The sequence below is a fragment of the Hyperolius riggenbachi genome, chromosome 12, assembly GCF_040937935.1.
Source record: "Hyperolius riggenbachi isolate aHypRig1 chromosome 12, aHypRig1.pri, whole genome shotgun sequence".
Classification (NCBI taxonomy): Eukaryota; Metazoa; Chordata; class Amphibia; order Anura; family Hyperoliidae; genus Hyperolius; species Hyperolius riggenbachi.
In genome coordinates, this window is record NC_090657.1 from 50,381,019 (window position 1) to 50,396,585 (window position 15,567).

Here is a 15,567-nt window from a genome sequence, read left to right on the forward strand (position 1 = left end):
TGGGGCAGGGTTGTTAGTAGCTTGGCTTGTAAGGCAATACTATGGGGCAGGGTTGTTAGTAGCTTGACTTGTAAGGCAGCACTATGGGACAGGATTGTTAGTAGCTTGGTTTGTAAGGCAGCACTATGGGGCAGGGTTGTTAGTAGCTTGGCTTGTAAGGCAGCACTATGGGGCAGGGTTGTTAGTAGCTTGGCTTGTAAGGCAGCACTATGGGGCAGGGTTGTTAGTAGCTTGGTTTGTAAGGCAGCACTATGGGGCAGGGTTGTTAGTAGCTTGGCTTGTAAGGCAGCACTATGGGGCAGGGTTGTTAGTAGCTTGGCTTGTAAGGCAGCACTATGGGGCAGGGTTGTTAGTAGCTTGTCTTGTAAGGCAACACTGTGCGGCAGGGTTGTTAGTAGCTTGGCTTGTAAGGCAGCACTATGGGGCAGGGTTGTTAGTAGCTTGGCTTGTAAGGCAGCACTATGGGGCAGGGTTGTTAGTAGCTTGGCCTGTAAGGCAGCACTATGGTGTAGGGTTGTTAGTAGCTTGGCTTGTAAGGCAGCACTATTGGGCAGGGTTGTTAGTAGCTTGGCTTGTAAGGCAGCACTATTGGGCAGGGTTGTTAGTAGCTTGGCTTGTAAGGCAGCACTATGGTGCAGGGTTGTTAGTAGCTTGGCTTGTAAGGCAGCACTATTGGGCAGGGTTGTTAGTAGCTTGACTTGTAAGGCAGCACTATGGGGCAGGGTTGTTAGTAGCTTGGCTTGTAAGGCAGCACTATGGGGCAGGGTTGTTAGTAGCTTGGTTTGTAAGACAGCACTATGGGGCAGGGTTGTTAGTAGCTTGTCTTGTAAGGCAGCACTATGGGGCAGGGTTGTTAGTAGCTTGGCTTGTAAGGCAGCACTATGGGGCAGGGTTGTTAGTAGCTTGGCTTGTAAGGCAGCACTATGGGGCAGGGTTGTTAGTAGCTTGTCATGTAAGGCAGCACTATGGGGCAGGTTTGTTAGTAGCTTGTCTTGTAAGGCAGCACTGTGCAACAGGGTTGTTAGTAGCTTGGCTTGTAAGGCAGCACTATGGGGCAGGGTTGTTAGTAGCTTGGTTTGTAAGACAGCACTATGGGGCAGGGTTGTTAGTAGCTTGTCTTGTAAGGCAGCACTATGGGGCAGGGTTGTTAGTAGCTTGGCTTGTAAGGCAGCACTATGGGGCAGGGTTGTTAGTAGCTTGGTTTGTAAGGCAGCACTGTGGGGCAGGGTTGTTAGTAGCTTGGTTTGTAAGGCAGCACTATGGGGCAGGGTTGTTAGTAGCTTGGCTTGTAAGACAGCACTATGGGGCAGGGTTGTTAGTAGCTTGACTTGTAAGGCAGCACTATGGGGCAGCGTTGTCTGTGGTGGAATTTGTAAAGCCAGCTGTTTTCCATACAGTTCCTCCAGCTGTATTTATAGCCCAGGCACTAAAGAGCGTCTCCCTCAGCCAACAATGAGTCTTTGGTGTGTCTCACCACTTAAAAGCCTCTCCAAACAAGATGGCCCTCAGCGATTGCTTTGTGTCTGCTGGCTACAACCAATATTAACTCCCTGGCTGCCGTTGGGCTGCTCCTGCTCGGCGTACGGCGTCTTCAGCGCAGGCGAGATCACGCAGACTGTTTGCCTAGTGAAAATATTTTAGCTTTTTTCTTCAAAAAAAAAGTTGGCATGCTTTTCAAAAGTGGCTCCGATTACCGAAAACACCACTTTCCTGATTCTTTAAATAGAATGTTGTCGTTCTCTGACTTTCGATGACATGGCAACTTTTTTCTAGGTCTGTTTCAACATGTCAAAGGAGCAGAACAGCTGCTGAAAATGTAAAGAAAAACATACAGGCGTTACGCTGGTATTCCCTACGAGAACCTTTGTTTAGCGCGGTATCCTGTATATGGGGAGGAAAGAGGTGGAGGGGTTACCCACAGCAACCGACTGCCTTCTCTCGTTGCTTAAAGAGAATCTGTAGTGAAAATAAAGTAATTCATAATTTTATTTTATTTTTGTTACAATATTTATATATTAATTTAGTTAGTGTTTGCCCGTTTAAAAACCTTTCCTTTCCCTTATTTGCATGCTGAAATTTATCATTGGTGGCGACATCTTTAAAGCGTAACTGTAGGGCATAAAATCAAAAATCAGTTCTTGAATTTTATCTGGTAAACAAGTGATAAGGATGCTAACCAGGCAATCCAAAAGTTAAAATCACTATTACTTTTCTTGTTGATCAATGATCATTCCCCAGTTTACCTGACTCTTATTTGGTACACAAAAAGGAAGTTGCAGGGCATGCTGGGTTGTCCTTTTTTGCTTCTCTACTTCCTATCAGACTTAACTAATGCAGCCTGATTGGTTGAAGCCTCTTTCCCTCCTGTTTTCCCCTCCCACACCCCTGTTCCTCTCTGATTGGCCAATATTTCTCATGCTGAGACAATGCACTTTTTGTAGAGAAAGGGCGGGCTATGCATACACAATCCAGCAGAGGAGAGTAAGGGAGGAAATTACATCAGGATTGGCTTCAAAATAGCCACAGTTAAAATGGGAAATGCTAAGAAGGATTTTTTTATTTTTTTTTACTGTAGAAAACTCACTTAAAGGGAACCTAAACAACTGGTATTTTTAAAAAGAAACATCCATATACGGTACCTCTCAGTTAAGGTTCCCTTTAAATCAAAACGTGGACAGTGTAATACATATGCTATGTAAGAAGAGCGAGTATCTACTTATATATGTGGAGGTTTTTTTTCTGAGATAGTATGGCTGACAGCTCCTCTTTAAGCTGTACAGATCTAGCAATGTATGTGTAATGAACAGCGGACCGACGCGCGTAGACCAGTTCCAGGGTGTTGAGACCAAGGACCTCACACCCAAGCTTAGGATTGCTGTGTCATTACCCTGTTATACTCTAGACCAGTTCCCGGGTGTCGAGACCAAGGACCTCCTGTACCTCAGAGAGGCCTTCCTGCAGTGCAGTCAGTGGTCTCTTCCCATTAGGAGTCCATTGTCTGCAGTACAGTCTGATTCCATTCCGTCAGGGATTCACTGGCTGCTGCTCTATCGCATCTCTAGAGATAGCTCCTGCTCGGTCATAGTTTACCTGCTCGTCAGGTGTCCACTGGCTGCAGTAGTGTCTGTATCTCCCGCTCCACGGGAGATAGCCTTCTACTGTTGCACCCAAACACTTACACATTATTAGGTGTCCAGAGGTTAGTCATACTTGTATTATTGGTGATTCTGCAGATCATCAATAATCAGCTATACATCTGTATTCTTGGTGATACTGCAGATCACCAATAATCAGATTCTCTCTGTGTGCTGACACCAATCGTTACAGTATGGTTATAGATCTAGCAATGTATGGGCAGATCGACCAAGAGACAGATTGCTCTCTGATCAGATAGAGCCCTGTTAGCTGCCCATACACCACAAGTGGATTCCTAGATGATTCACAATGAAATCTTTAGGGAATCTGCCTTGTAATGATGCCCCCCCCCCCCCCCAATTGTTCATATGCCCCCCCGGTGCCTGTGCATTAACATCTCTCACCTGTCCGGCCACCGATAGTGTCTAGCTGCTCCTTCTTCCGCATCCCACGTGCCGTGCACACTGGTGCATAGTGACATCACACACCCATCAGTGCTATATGCGGCAGCCACATGGGCTGCAAATGCGAAAAAAAGAGCTGCTGGATACGAACAGCGGCCAGACAGGTGAGAGATTTTATTGCACATGAAGATTTAGGGGGACAGCGGCTGGGGGTTTCGTTGCGTTTGTTGCTTGTCCTAACATCGCAAGTTGCTACCGCTGCACACACCCGATCGACCACGTCAGCTGAGATTTCCTAGCTTGCTTCAAACTATACATTTCGACCAAATCTGGTTGAATCATCGATCGGGCATGGTTATTGGCGGAACAGATTTTCATGCTATTCGATAAAATTATTGAAACGGATGGTTGGTCAAATTGCTAGGTGTATGGCCAACTTTAGTCCTGTCAGGTTCATCTCTGCGGAATGTTTTGGACCAAGAGCTCCAAAGCCAGTACAAAATATAACCGGTCACCCAGAATGCTTTGGGAGGGGGGCTTTTCTACTCCATAGCTAATTGGCCTAGGCTGAACATATCTGGGAGGGCGGGGTATACAGCAATATATAGATATAGTAATGTTTCTGATGCTGAAATAGGAAAATTACAGTAAGTTATTCTGCCTTTATTTATATCAGAAGGGGAGGTCACACTCACTGCTCTCTTAAAGAGAAACTCCGACCAAGAATTGAACTTTATCCCAATCAGTAGCTGATACCCCCTTTTACATGAGAAATCTATTCCTTTTCACAAACAGACCATCAGGGGGCGCTGTATGACTGATATTCTGGTGAAACTCCTCCCACAAGAAACTCTGAGGACCGTGGTACTGTACCCTGGCTGTTTACAGCTGTTTCCAACTGCCAAAAAAGCATGCAGCAGCTACATCACCTGCCAGCAGTAAAAATGTCACCATGTGATAAGAAGTATTAGAATGTAAATGAGGGATAAAAAACACTGACTAAATCATTTATACATAATTATTGTGAAAATGAAGCACTTTTTTATTACATTATTTTCACTGGAGTTCCTCTTTAAGCTGATTTTCAAATGCTGTGTGTTCTATGCAACAAGTTTGTGACTTACACTGTTCTACTCACCTACCTGTTATTCAAATGTAGCATCATAGAATAAACAAATCCTTATTCAAATTGCGTAAACTGCCAAACCGGTCTTCCAAATATATCATTTTAACCGTGCTTACCTGTAGTGAAAATAACCGGATGAGTTAATTGTATCTATAGTCCTAATGCTAACCAGGACCTTCCTGAAATCTCATAGTCTAATTTTGGCATAAAAGGTTAAACATCTAGTCTCCCAAAATAGTGGGTTCCCAAATTCAAATCTCTCCACAAATGGCTTTATTTTTAATAGGAATAGACCAATTCCCAGTGGACCTGAGGCTGGTAGTACTGCGCATCATAACTGCTGCCAGACATCTTCTATTGGTAAATTAGCTACGGGTACAAATTCTCACTATATCCCAGGTAATCCAACTAACAGATCATAATCTAAAAATGGAATATTTACTAAAATCCAGGAATGGCCAAAACCTAATGATAGGCAAAGGGTCCTATGACTGCTCCTTATTAATGAGTTGCAGAATCCCTTGAAGCAGGAGGATTCACCATACTATGCCAGGGAAAAAAACAAATATATATAAGTAGATAAATAAGCGATCTACTTACAAAACACGTGTATTGTTCTGTCTGTGTTTTTATAGCAGTGAATGTTATATAGTAAATGAAGAGCATTCTGTTCCTGGTGGGAACCATGTCTATTTCCCACAGTTTGAGGCTAAATACGGATGCCATTTCTTCCCTTAACTTTTTTTCCTTGTCTCCTCCAATCGCTGAGTCTCTTCAGCCTTGCTTGTAAACACAAGTGAGCAGAAGATCATCTTTCAGCTAGGCAACTAGGCAGGGAAATAAAGGGAAGAGGAGGAATATATTATAGATAAAAAGAACCCCAAACATGCAACTGAATGGCAATGGCTATTAAAGGGCCAGTGCTCCTAAGGTTTGTGATAACTCCAAACCAGAACAGCAGAAAACGTTTTGAATGCAGGATTAGCATCTTTATCACTTAATACACTCAGACCAGTTGCTGTTGAAATCTGATTTTTTTTTAATTTTTTTTTTTTTTGGTGACAATGCCGCTTTAATCCTCAACTTTTATGATCCAAACAAGAATATTCTACACAAGCCAGAATCTTAGGAAGGTTTCACTAACCGTCCCTACTACCCACCTCCTCCTTCCCTGTATCCACCTGACTTGTCCATCTTTTATACTTCAGCCCTAGTCACAGAGTTAGCAGACTAGGACCTCTGTAGTAGCTCACCGTTGAACATTAGCAAAGTTATACTTACCCTTTTGGAAAAATACTCCAAACAACCAGTAGCTCTGGTTATAGCATTATATATTACGGTATACGTTATGAGCTGTATTGACCTCCCTTATGACCATAGACTCTAGTTACCTTGTTCTGAGTTATAGTATGAAGCTTACCACCTATCTGTCGTCACTAGATGTTGCACTTATAGAATTGGTATAAATTAAGTTGTTTTGTATTCTAGAGCAGTGTTTCTCAACTTTTTATTGGTATGTACCCCTTTTAAAGCCCTGCACTCGCCAAGTACCCCCTAGCATAGTAAACATTATCACAAGTACCCCTTGACAAATTATATTTTATTGTAGTACATGATAATTGGTTCTAAACAATTTCCAAGCATTTACTATTGCTTTTAAATTAGCTAAAATACTAATTTGGTGTTTAAATAAGATTTATCAGTTTCTAAAAACTCTAAATTAGTTATTCTTGGTTAAGTATATCAAGGCCGATGGAACCATCAGAAGTACCCCTTGGGGTACGCGTACCACACGTTGAGAACCTAGGATCTAGACCACCTACTGAGGCTTCAGTAGGTCTCTTGTTATAATTCATGATGTTTTTGATGATGTTTTGGCATGGCTTTCTATATTCACTGAACATCAATAAAAAAACTATTTGCGAAAAAAAAATGTAAAGTCTTGGACTCCTGATAGGTGAAACTCTGCTAAGGCAGCTGTTCACCGCTTTCTCAGCTTATCATCTAGTGCAGCCATGGGCAAACTTGGCCCTCCAGCTGTTAAGGAACTACAAATCCCACAATGCGTTAGCCTATATGAGTCATGACTGTGGCTGTCAGACTCCTGCAGTGCATTGTGGGACTTGTAGTTCCTCAACAGCTGGAGGACCAAGCTCGCCCATGCCTGATCTAGCGTGTTTACAGCTGCCTAAAATATCTTATTTGATATTTTGCTGATTTTGATATAGGTCTGATGTGTTGTTTGCTCATTCTTTTTGCAGAGCCCTGAGCGACAGTCTAATAAACCCCTTAGAGGGGAAGATTGAGGAGTGGAAAAAGACTGCAAGCCAGGTGGACAAGGACCACGCCAAAGGTAGGATGCGGCTTCCGTGTGTTTTTTTCATGGTGATCTGTTATTCTGGGTACACGCAATGCAATTTCCTATCCGATCGATGGGCAATCTGGCAGGAAGTTTTATCGAGTGTACCTGTCCAAACTGCTCAGGATCGATTTTCACTTGATAACTTAAGTAAATCGATCCCATTATGGAACGGGAGCAGATCGGAAATGAAAGAAATGATCGTCCAATTGCAAATGATTAGACGGAAAATTGCATCATGTGTATCCAGCTCTGCACAGTCCAAGAAGTACTCATGAGGATAAGCACCATATATATGCGCAGATAAGCCCTCTCACGCATACGGGATACCCTGACCCCACCCTTTTTAGGCCAATTTGGCCTATTCATGCAGATATATGGTACCATTAATAGTACCATTAATAGGGACTGTGTACATGACTTATAATCATAGTAATTCCTATATTTGTACACCGCTTTCCTCCTGTCGGACTCAAAGCGCTTGCGAGGCAGCCACTAGAGCGCACTCAATAGGCAGTAGCTGTGTTAGGGAGACTTCCCCAAGGAACTCCTTACTCAATAGGTGCTGGCTTGCTGAACAGGCAGAGCCGAGATACAAACCCTGGTCTCCTGTGTCAGAGGCGGAGCCCTTAAGCTGCACACACACGGGTTACAACTGTTGCCGCAACCATGTGGCACGCGCGGGTTGCAGCGACAGGTCGTCTGTGTGTATGACGCGTGCTCCCCGAACCGTCGCCCGACGGGCTGTCGCCGCGACCCCAACGCAACTGTCGCTAGTCTGCAGTGTGTATGCGGACTAGCGACAGCAACCCCATACACAATGTATGGAGCTCCGGCGGGGGGGGGAGGAACCTTCAGCGACAGCTTCCACCGCGTCTCTGAGACGTGTAGACTGCTGTCGCACGGGCGGAGCTGTCGCGTGCGCGTCCCCTGTGCGCTGGCGACCAGCCACACAAGTCCCCCTTGTGTACGTACCATTAAAGGGACACTTAAGTCAAGCAAAAAAAAGAGTTTTACTCACCTGGGGCTTCCACCAGCCCCCTGCAGCTGTCCGGTGCCCTCGTAGCCTCGCTCCGATCCTCCTGTACCCGCCGGCGGCTACTTCCTGTTTCGGCGACAGGCTGGGAACGCAAGGGATTCTTCGCGTTCCTGGCCACAATAGCACCCTCTATACTGCTATTGCGGTCTTCCTTGCCACAATAGCAGTATAGAGGGTGCTATTGTGGCCAGGAACGCGAAGAATCGCTCGCGTTCCCAGCCTGTCGCCGAAACCGGAAGTAGTCGCCGGCGGGGACAGGAGGATCGGAGCGAGGCTGCGAGGGCACCAGACAGCTGTAGGGGGGTGAGGGATGCCCCAGTTGAGTAAAACTCATTTTTTGTGTGACTTAAGTGACCCTTTAACCAGTCTGTCCAGCCACTCAGATTTGCCAGTAGTGATCAGATCCTCTGTTTGCAATGCATGATTTCTGTCCTACTGGACGAAATACGATTGTAAATTGATCTAACTATTGGCTCAAGACCTCGATGCAGCAGAAAGCAATGCTGAAATATGACAGACATTGAGTGGGGCAAATTTGTAGCAGTCATCACTATTGCTTAATTGATTGCCATTTGGGGGATGGCCAGTCACTTGCTTTAAGCTCGATTCCCACTTGAGCAAATGTAAAATGGGCACAGGCTCAGTCCATTTTGCACCTGCTCCATGCCAGCCAAAGCGATCGCCACTCACCTGTCACTGCTCAGTCCCTCTGATGCCAGCAGGAGCATGGGGCTCACCATGGGCTGCATTAGTTTAGTTTGTTGGTACACCATGAACCAATAAGAATTCCCATTGGTCTTTTGCAGCCCAGTGGAGATCCCCATGCTTCTGCCGACCGCTGGGCTGTGTACAGGGATAGAGCGGTGGTGGGACACGTAGCCCAGGGCAGATGTGTTACCCCCTATGCCAATGATGGCTAACCTTGGCACTCCAGTTGTGGTGGAACTACAATTCCCATGAGGCATTGCAATACTTTGACAGCTCTAAGCATAACTCAAAGAGGCAGAGACATGATGGGATTTGTAGTTTTGTCACAGCTGGAGTGCCAAGGTTAGCCATCACTGCCCTATGCTATATGGGGGAACACATTTGCCTGCCCGGGATTATCACATACTGCACAGAAGTGCGGTCCGCTTACCGCAAGAGATCTCACGGATCCATTGCAGAGTAACAAGTGTGAACGGCTCCGATTCATAAAATAGGAGCCGTTCAGTGTCCGTTTAGCGATAAGCAGAGAACGGATAAATAAATGTCCGTTCTCCGCTCAAGTGGGAACGCAGCCTTACTGTCCAAAAATGATTTTTAGAGATAATGGGCCAGATCAAATTTACTTTTTCTGCTAAGTTTACACCTTTGTGATCTTTTCATATCTTATCAATCAAATGACTTTTAAGCCACCAACAAGCAAGAAAATACTCTTTTGACAATGTTGACAGTACCTTTTCGCCTACATTTTGGTACTTTTTCATTTGCAGAGTGCTGAAAAGTTATTTTAGAAAGATAATGGCCTCCTAGGAGAAAATTCTGGAAAAAAAAAAAAGTGAATTGGATCAGACTCCATATAGCATTTAAAAATATGAAATTAGAGAAGACAAATAACATTTATATCGTGCTTTTCTCCTGGCGGACTCAAAGCGCCAGAGCTGCAGCCACTAGGACACGCTCTATAGGCAGTAGCAGTGTTAGGGAGACTTGCCTAAGGTCTCCTGCTGAATAGGTGCTGGCTTACTGAACAGGCAGAGCCGAGATTCGAACCCTGGTCTCCTGTGTCAGAGGCAGAGCCCTTAACCAGTACACATCCAGCCACTAAATTAGAAAGTATTTTTTGCATGCATCGGTTTATTCTGGGTTTTTTTTTAAGTGTTTCATCGTTGTTTATGCTTAGCATAGACTCGCCATATGTGAGGAGTGAGGACTACAGGAGAAGAGTGAGACGTTGGAGGAGAATAGGGGTAGAAGCTGTTTGCCAGAACTTTTGCAATCCCCGAATGTTCCAGCTTCCAAGTCTGATCTGTATGCCAAGCAAAAGAAACACAGTGTGTTGGGAAAGAGTCTGACCGTCAGCATTTTCAGCATTTATGGTGTTTTTCCAGTAGCTTTATAACGCTAGAGGAAGGAGAACTATGTCCAGCATTACTCATAGGCATGGAGGGGAGTGTTGGTACAATAGATATACTCACCCAACATGAGGATGTGACTGGATCCCTGCGGCTGAATTCCTGGCATCTCAGTCTTCCATCAGCTGTTGGATCTCGTGCTGCGTTTTTAAGATTCCTGCTGGTCCCCTTAACTAAAAATTCCTATGGGGAGCTTTAGATGATTAAGAAATGGAAGCAGCAGGAGCCATAAGATGAACACTGGGCAGTAGCGTACCCAACTGCTATTGGAGGGCCGTCATGCAGTGACTTTTGCTCTGCTGTTATTTGGGTGAGTATATCTACCATACCCAAGTCTACCATTACTCACATCATCTGTCAAACAAGAGACCTCTCCTTCCCAACAGTGGTCTTCCTACCACATATAACATGCAGTCTGCATTTTATTTTTTGAATTGAGAATCCTGATATAGTTCAGCGCGGCCTGAGGACACACAACAGCTATGTCAATATCGGATTTGAGACCTAAGTTGCCATTAGTAGATTTCAGTGAATCTTTGCTGCATGGTAGACAACAAAAATTCCAAACATTTCTCAGCGCTCCACTACTATCCAATCAAAATCTCAGGCTCCTCATCCCTGGGCCCTGATGATGGTGGAGGGCCGAAACCAGTTGGGTTGGAGAGTGGGAAAGTGGTTCTGTGATCTGCACATAGCAATTTGGTTGAACAGTATATTGTAACATGTGTTTATGCAAAAGAGTCTTTTTTTTGTAACGTACTTAATAAATGTTTTGGCAATTATCTTTTATGATCAGTATCTTGATAGAATATCATTCCTTGTGTGGTGTCGGACAACTGTGAGTCTTTGGCTTTAATTCACTAAGCATTACCGCAGTCGGTAATGCAAAAAACAGATGATTTTACCAAGCTGCTGGTGGCGAACGCTGTGATTACAGCGAAGGAGACTTGGACACAACCGGCACCCCCAATAAGCCATAATAGGTATTACGGCTATAGCGGCGCACAGTCAGTAACTTCGGTGCCGTCAGAAGACGGAGCTAAAGTTGCTTCTAAAACACTGTAATTCGCCTTCCAGCAATAGCTGGAAGCCATATTGCATTATTCCCCACTATCCACGTGGACCTAGAGGGGGAATAGTATTCAACACAGCCCGGAACTTGATCAGAAGCAGGATAAGCCATACCGGCTGTATCCAGCGCCCAACTCTCCCGGCAGCTAATTCATATGTTTGCGCTGGTGAGATTTCTACATTACCGAGCAGGTCTTAATAAATTAAAGCAATATTTTTTGGTGTACTATTATTGCATGTGTGGAAAATCTTAGTGAATTGGGGGGGGGGGAAAGGCTAAATACTGAATGCAGTATTTTAATGATGTAATTTTTGTAAGGGAGCAGCCCTTAGAAAATTGAAGCCAATGTCACCCTGCGCACTGGGTGGCTACAGGTAGTCTGAGATTAAGATTTTATTGGATAGTAGTGGAGCGCTGAGGAATGTTTGGCAATTACGGTGTACCATATGTGGAAATTTGATCTTCTGGGAGCTGGTTGCTACTTGGGACATCTGTATCCTCCTGTTCTTTGCATGGCAGACCATGATTCAAGTTGACCAAGAGTATGGAAGATCTGCCGGATGGCAGCATATCCCGTCCAGTTTCACCTGTATCTCCTGCTCTTTGCTTGGTAGACCACCATTCAAGTTAACAAAGAGTGTGGGGAAGCTGCTTGATGGTAACATATCCAATCCATTTTTACCTGTATAGCCTACTCTTTACATGATAGACAACCATTCAAGTTGGCCAAGAGTGTGGGAAAGCTGCCTGATGATCGCATATCCCATAACGTTTCACCTGTATCTCCTGCTCTTTGCTTGATAGACCACCATTCAAGTTGACCAATAGAATGAGAAAGCATATCCCATCCAGTTTTACCTGTATCTTCTGCTCTTTGCGTTGTAGACCACCATTCAAGTTGACCAAGAATATGGGAAAGCTGCCTGATGGCAGCATATCCCATCCAGTTTCACCTGTATCTCCTACTCTTTACTTGGTAGACCATCATCGAAGTTGGCTAAGAGTTTGGGAAAGCTGCCTGATAGCAGCATATCCTATCCAGTTTCACCTATGGGCCCGTTTCCACTCTCGCGGAAACGGCCGCGAATCCGCAGAGTTTCCCCGCAGGCAAATCGCGCGGGGAAACTCTGCCATAGGGGACAACGGCGCCGCCGGCCGAATCGCTTGCAGTAGCGATTCGGCCGGAAACCCCCACAGAATTCGCGGCGGAGGCTGCGATTCCCATAGCCGTGCATTGCACGGCTGATGGGAATCGCCTGCGATCCCGCCCACCCGCTCAGTGCCGGCGTGCGTCTACGAGACGCACGCCGCACTAGTGGAAACGAGCCCTAAATCTTCTGCTCTTTGCATGGTAGACCATCATTCAAGTTGGCGAAGACTCTGGTAAAATCGTCTGAAAGCACAATGTCCAATCTAGTCTCAGAACCGTTATATTTACAGCCACTTTGTAGAGCCTGCACCATAAAGAAATGTTGCCTAGGTGTTTCTGCTTCCTGAATTTGGCCCCCTCCATAGCGATCAATCAGATACCATAAAGCTTTCCATGCAGTACTGAATTTGGGTACAACGTGATTGGTTCCTGTGGATGGGCAGGACCATCCTTTTTAATGCTTTAATATTTCACAATGAGAGTTTGTAAAATCCATTATGACTCCTGTGTGTGCGATCCTGAAAGATCATCTCTAGTTCTGCAGTATGTCTGACTCCCTGCTGTTGTGTATCTCCTTCCAGAGTACAAGAAGGCCCGGGCGGAGATCAAGAAGAAGTCCTCGGACACAATAAAGCTACAGAAGAAAGTAAAGAAAGGTAACCACCTGCTCTGTGAACTTACTGTGCTGTGATGATGCTGGTTGTGCTCGGCTTTTTGCCCTCCTCAGGGCTAATGATCTGTCTATCGGGAAAGAAAAATCTGCCATAATTTGACATTACCCCAAATGATCGATGAAAAAACAAAATCACATACAGCTGCACTATTCCAAAATATCCAACAGGGCTGTGAAGTCGGTACAAAAATCATCCGACTCCTCAGTTTAGGAAACCACTAACTCCGACTCCAGGTTCCCAAAATGGCTCCCGACTCCTTGACTCCAACTCCTTAGTCTAATTCTTACTAGGGTTGTGGATTTGGTACAAAAATCACCAGACTCCGACTCCTCAGTTTATGAAACCTTCTGACTCAAGGTACCCAAAATTTCTCCAACTCCGACTCCACAGCCCTGCTATCCAAATATTTATTGAACTACCAAAAAAACAAATTGCAATAGACATATCCATATCCCAAAAACATGCAGATAAATTAAAATTGGCCCTAGACTATGATGCATACACTACACGATACATACGTAGACATAGAACTATGGTAGGGATTAGATTGTGAGTCCCTCTGAAGTGTGTTAAAGGGGAACTTCAGCCTAAACAAACATACTGTCATCAAGTTATATTAGTTATGTTAATTAGAATAGATAGGTAATATAATCTCTTACCCACCCTGTTTGAAAAGAACAGGCAAATGTTTGTGATTCATGGGGGCTACCATCTTTGTCATGGGGGCAGCCATCTTTTTGGCTGAAAGGAAGGGACAAGGAGCATAAGACACAGTTCCAACTGTCCTGTGTCCTGATTACCCCTCCCAGCTGCACACACTAGGCTTCAAATGTCACATTCAAAATGTCAAAAAAAAATTGCATCAAAACAGCAGAACGAGAACAACAACATCAGAAATCCCATCATGCGTTGCACAGCATCAGGGGAAAAATGCCCGGGCAGTTTTCTTCTGTGCAGCTAAAAATGAGGCTTGTATAAGAAAAACAAAGTTCTGATGCTGTGAAACTGTTAAAGAAACACCAAGCCTTTTCAGTGCTGCTGAGTCGATTTTTAGTCCGGAGGTTTACTTTAGGTGACAAGACAGTGTACTGTGTATTGTTGGCACTTTATAAATACATAATAATAATAGGCTAATTTGAGAAAAGATTACCAGTCATAACAAAGAAAATCTTCAAGTAACTTAACTCTTAGACTGCCACCGACAGTAAAGGTGTTTTTCGTCAAAACTACGGAATTTCCACATTTCGTTTTTCCTTTTTCGCATTTTGTTTTCTATGTTTGTTTTCTGCTTTTCGTTTTATGATTGCCTATTGGAATCATGGCTGTTGCTCCTAAAGTTCTTCTTTATATGGTTTATTGCACTTTAAGAAGTTGGTAGTTAGAGCACTCTTTTGTGAAAAAAATGTGTGAGGACCTTGGCCCTTGAGGACTGGAGTTCGACATCCCTGACCTAGATGGAAGTTCTTGGCCGTAAATCAAGCATGAGAAGAACTGTAAACTTTTAAACAACCACCTCCTAACATCGAAAATTACAGATTTCGTTGCTTGCCTTGAACATAAATATGAAGGTCATCTCATAGGAACACCCATTGCCTCGTGTGCAGTATATATTTCCATTTGTATTGGAGGTATTTGTGATTCCATATGGGGAGGGCTGTTCTCAGGAGCTACAGTTCTGAATTCAGCTTCCTGCTCTTAGTTTACACATAGATTAATAGGCTTGTTTTGTGGGGAAGGAAGTGGGACAGAGGAAATAGGAAAGGCAGGAAGCTGTGGGTCTTACTGAGACCTCTATAGGGAGGAGGAGCTTTTCAGTCTCTCCCTTCTGTGTTTCCTACATATGCTTTTACTGTGCAGTGCAAGTTGTTGTGGTTTTGTCTTTTCTTCATTCATTTTAGGCCTTGATATGCATTTTTGTTTTTTTGTGTGGGGTTGTTTGCTTTGCTTTTTGTTTTTGCTGTTTTGGTTTGTTTTGGTTGTTTTTTTTTTCTCAAAGTGCAGTAAAAAAAATGAATATAATGCTTCTAAGGTGTAGTTTAGGTCTCTTTTTAGCATAATTAACCTAGGTGAGAAACACAGCTAGAATGACATGGTGGAGTACATTTACTTGGGTTGTTTTTTTTTTTTTGGGGGGGGGGGGGGGGTGGGGGGGTTACATTGATTAAATTCTCTAGTCCTGTCAGTTTTCTGTCACAGCCATTCTAGCAATGAAGCCATATAACTGGTGACACCCGTAAAACGTGGCATTCAGATTGGAGTGTGCCACCAGGAATATGATGTGACTGTGCAGACTAATTGCCTAACTAACACCTCTGCTATGTGGTGAAGTGATTTTTGCTGAGCGGTGCTTCTGGTGACTGCTCCTATACTAAAGGGAAAACCTTTAGTATAATCTGCCTATCTCTCCACCCCTAAACCTAACCGCATGCCCAGTAACTTTAGGACACACCCAGAAGGGGTGTGGCATATGAGGAGTGGAATAGGATGCAGG

At 44.3% G+C, this 15,567-nt stretch overlaps 1 protein-coding gene across 3 annotated transcripts in view; it reads left to right on the forward strand.

The window, feature by feature from the left end:
* The window catches only part of LOC137542104 (protein MTSS 1-like), a 203,177-nt gene that overhangs the window by 124,911 nt on the left and 62,699 nt on the right, over nt 1-15,567 (forward strand). For all 3 annotated transcript variants that reach the window (XM_068263774.1, XM_068263775.1, XM_068263776.1), the window contains 2 exons: nt 6,927-7,018; nt 12,984-13,058. In XM_068263774.1, coding sequence (XP_068119875.1) covers nt 6,927-7,018; nt 12,984-13,058 — 167 coding nt within the window. The remainder of the gene's footprint in view (nt 1-6,926; nt 7,019-12,983; nt 13,059-15,567) is intronic.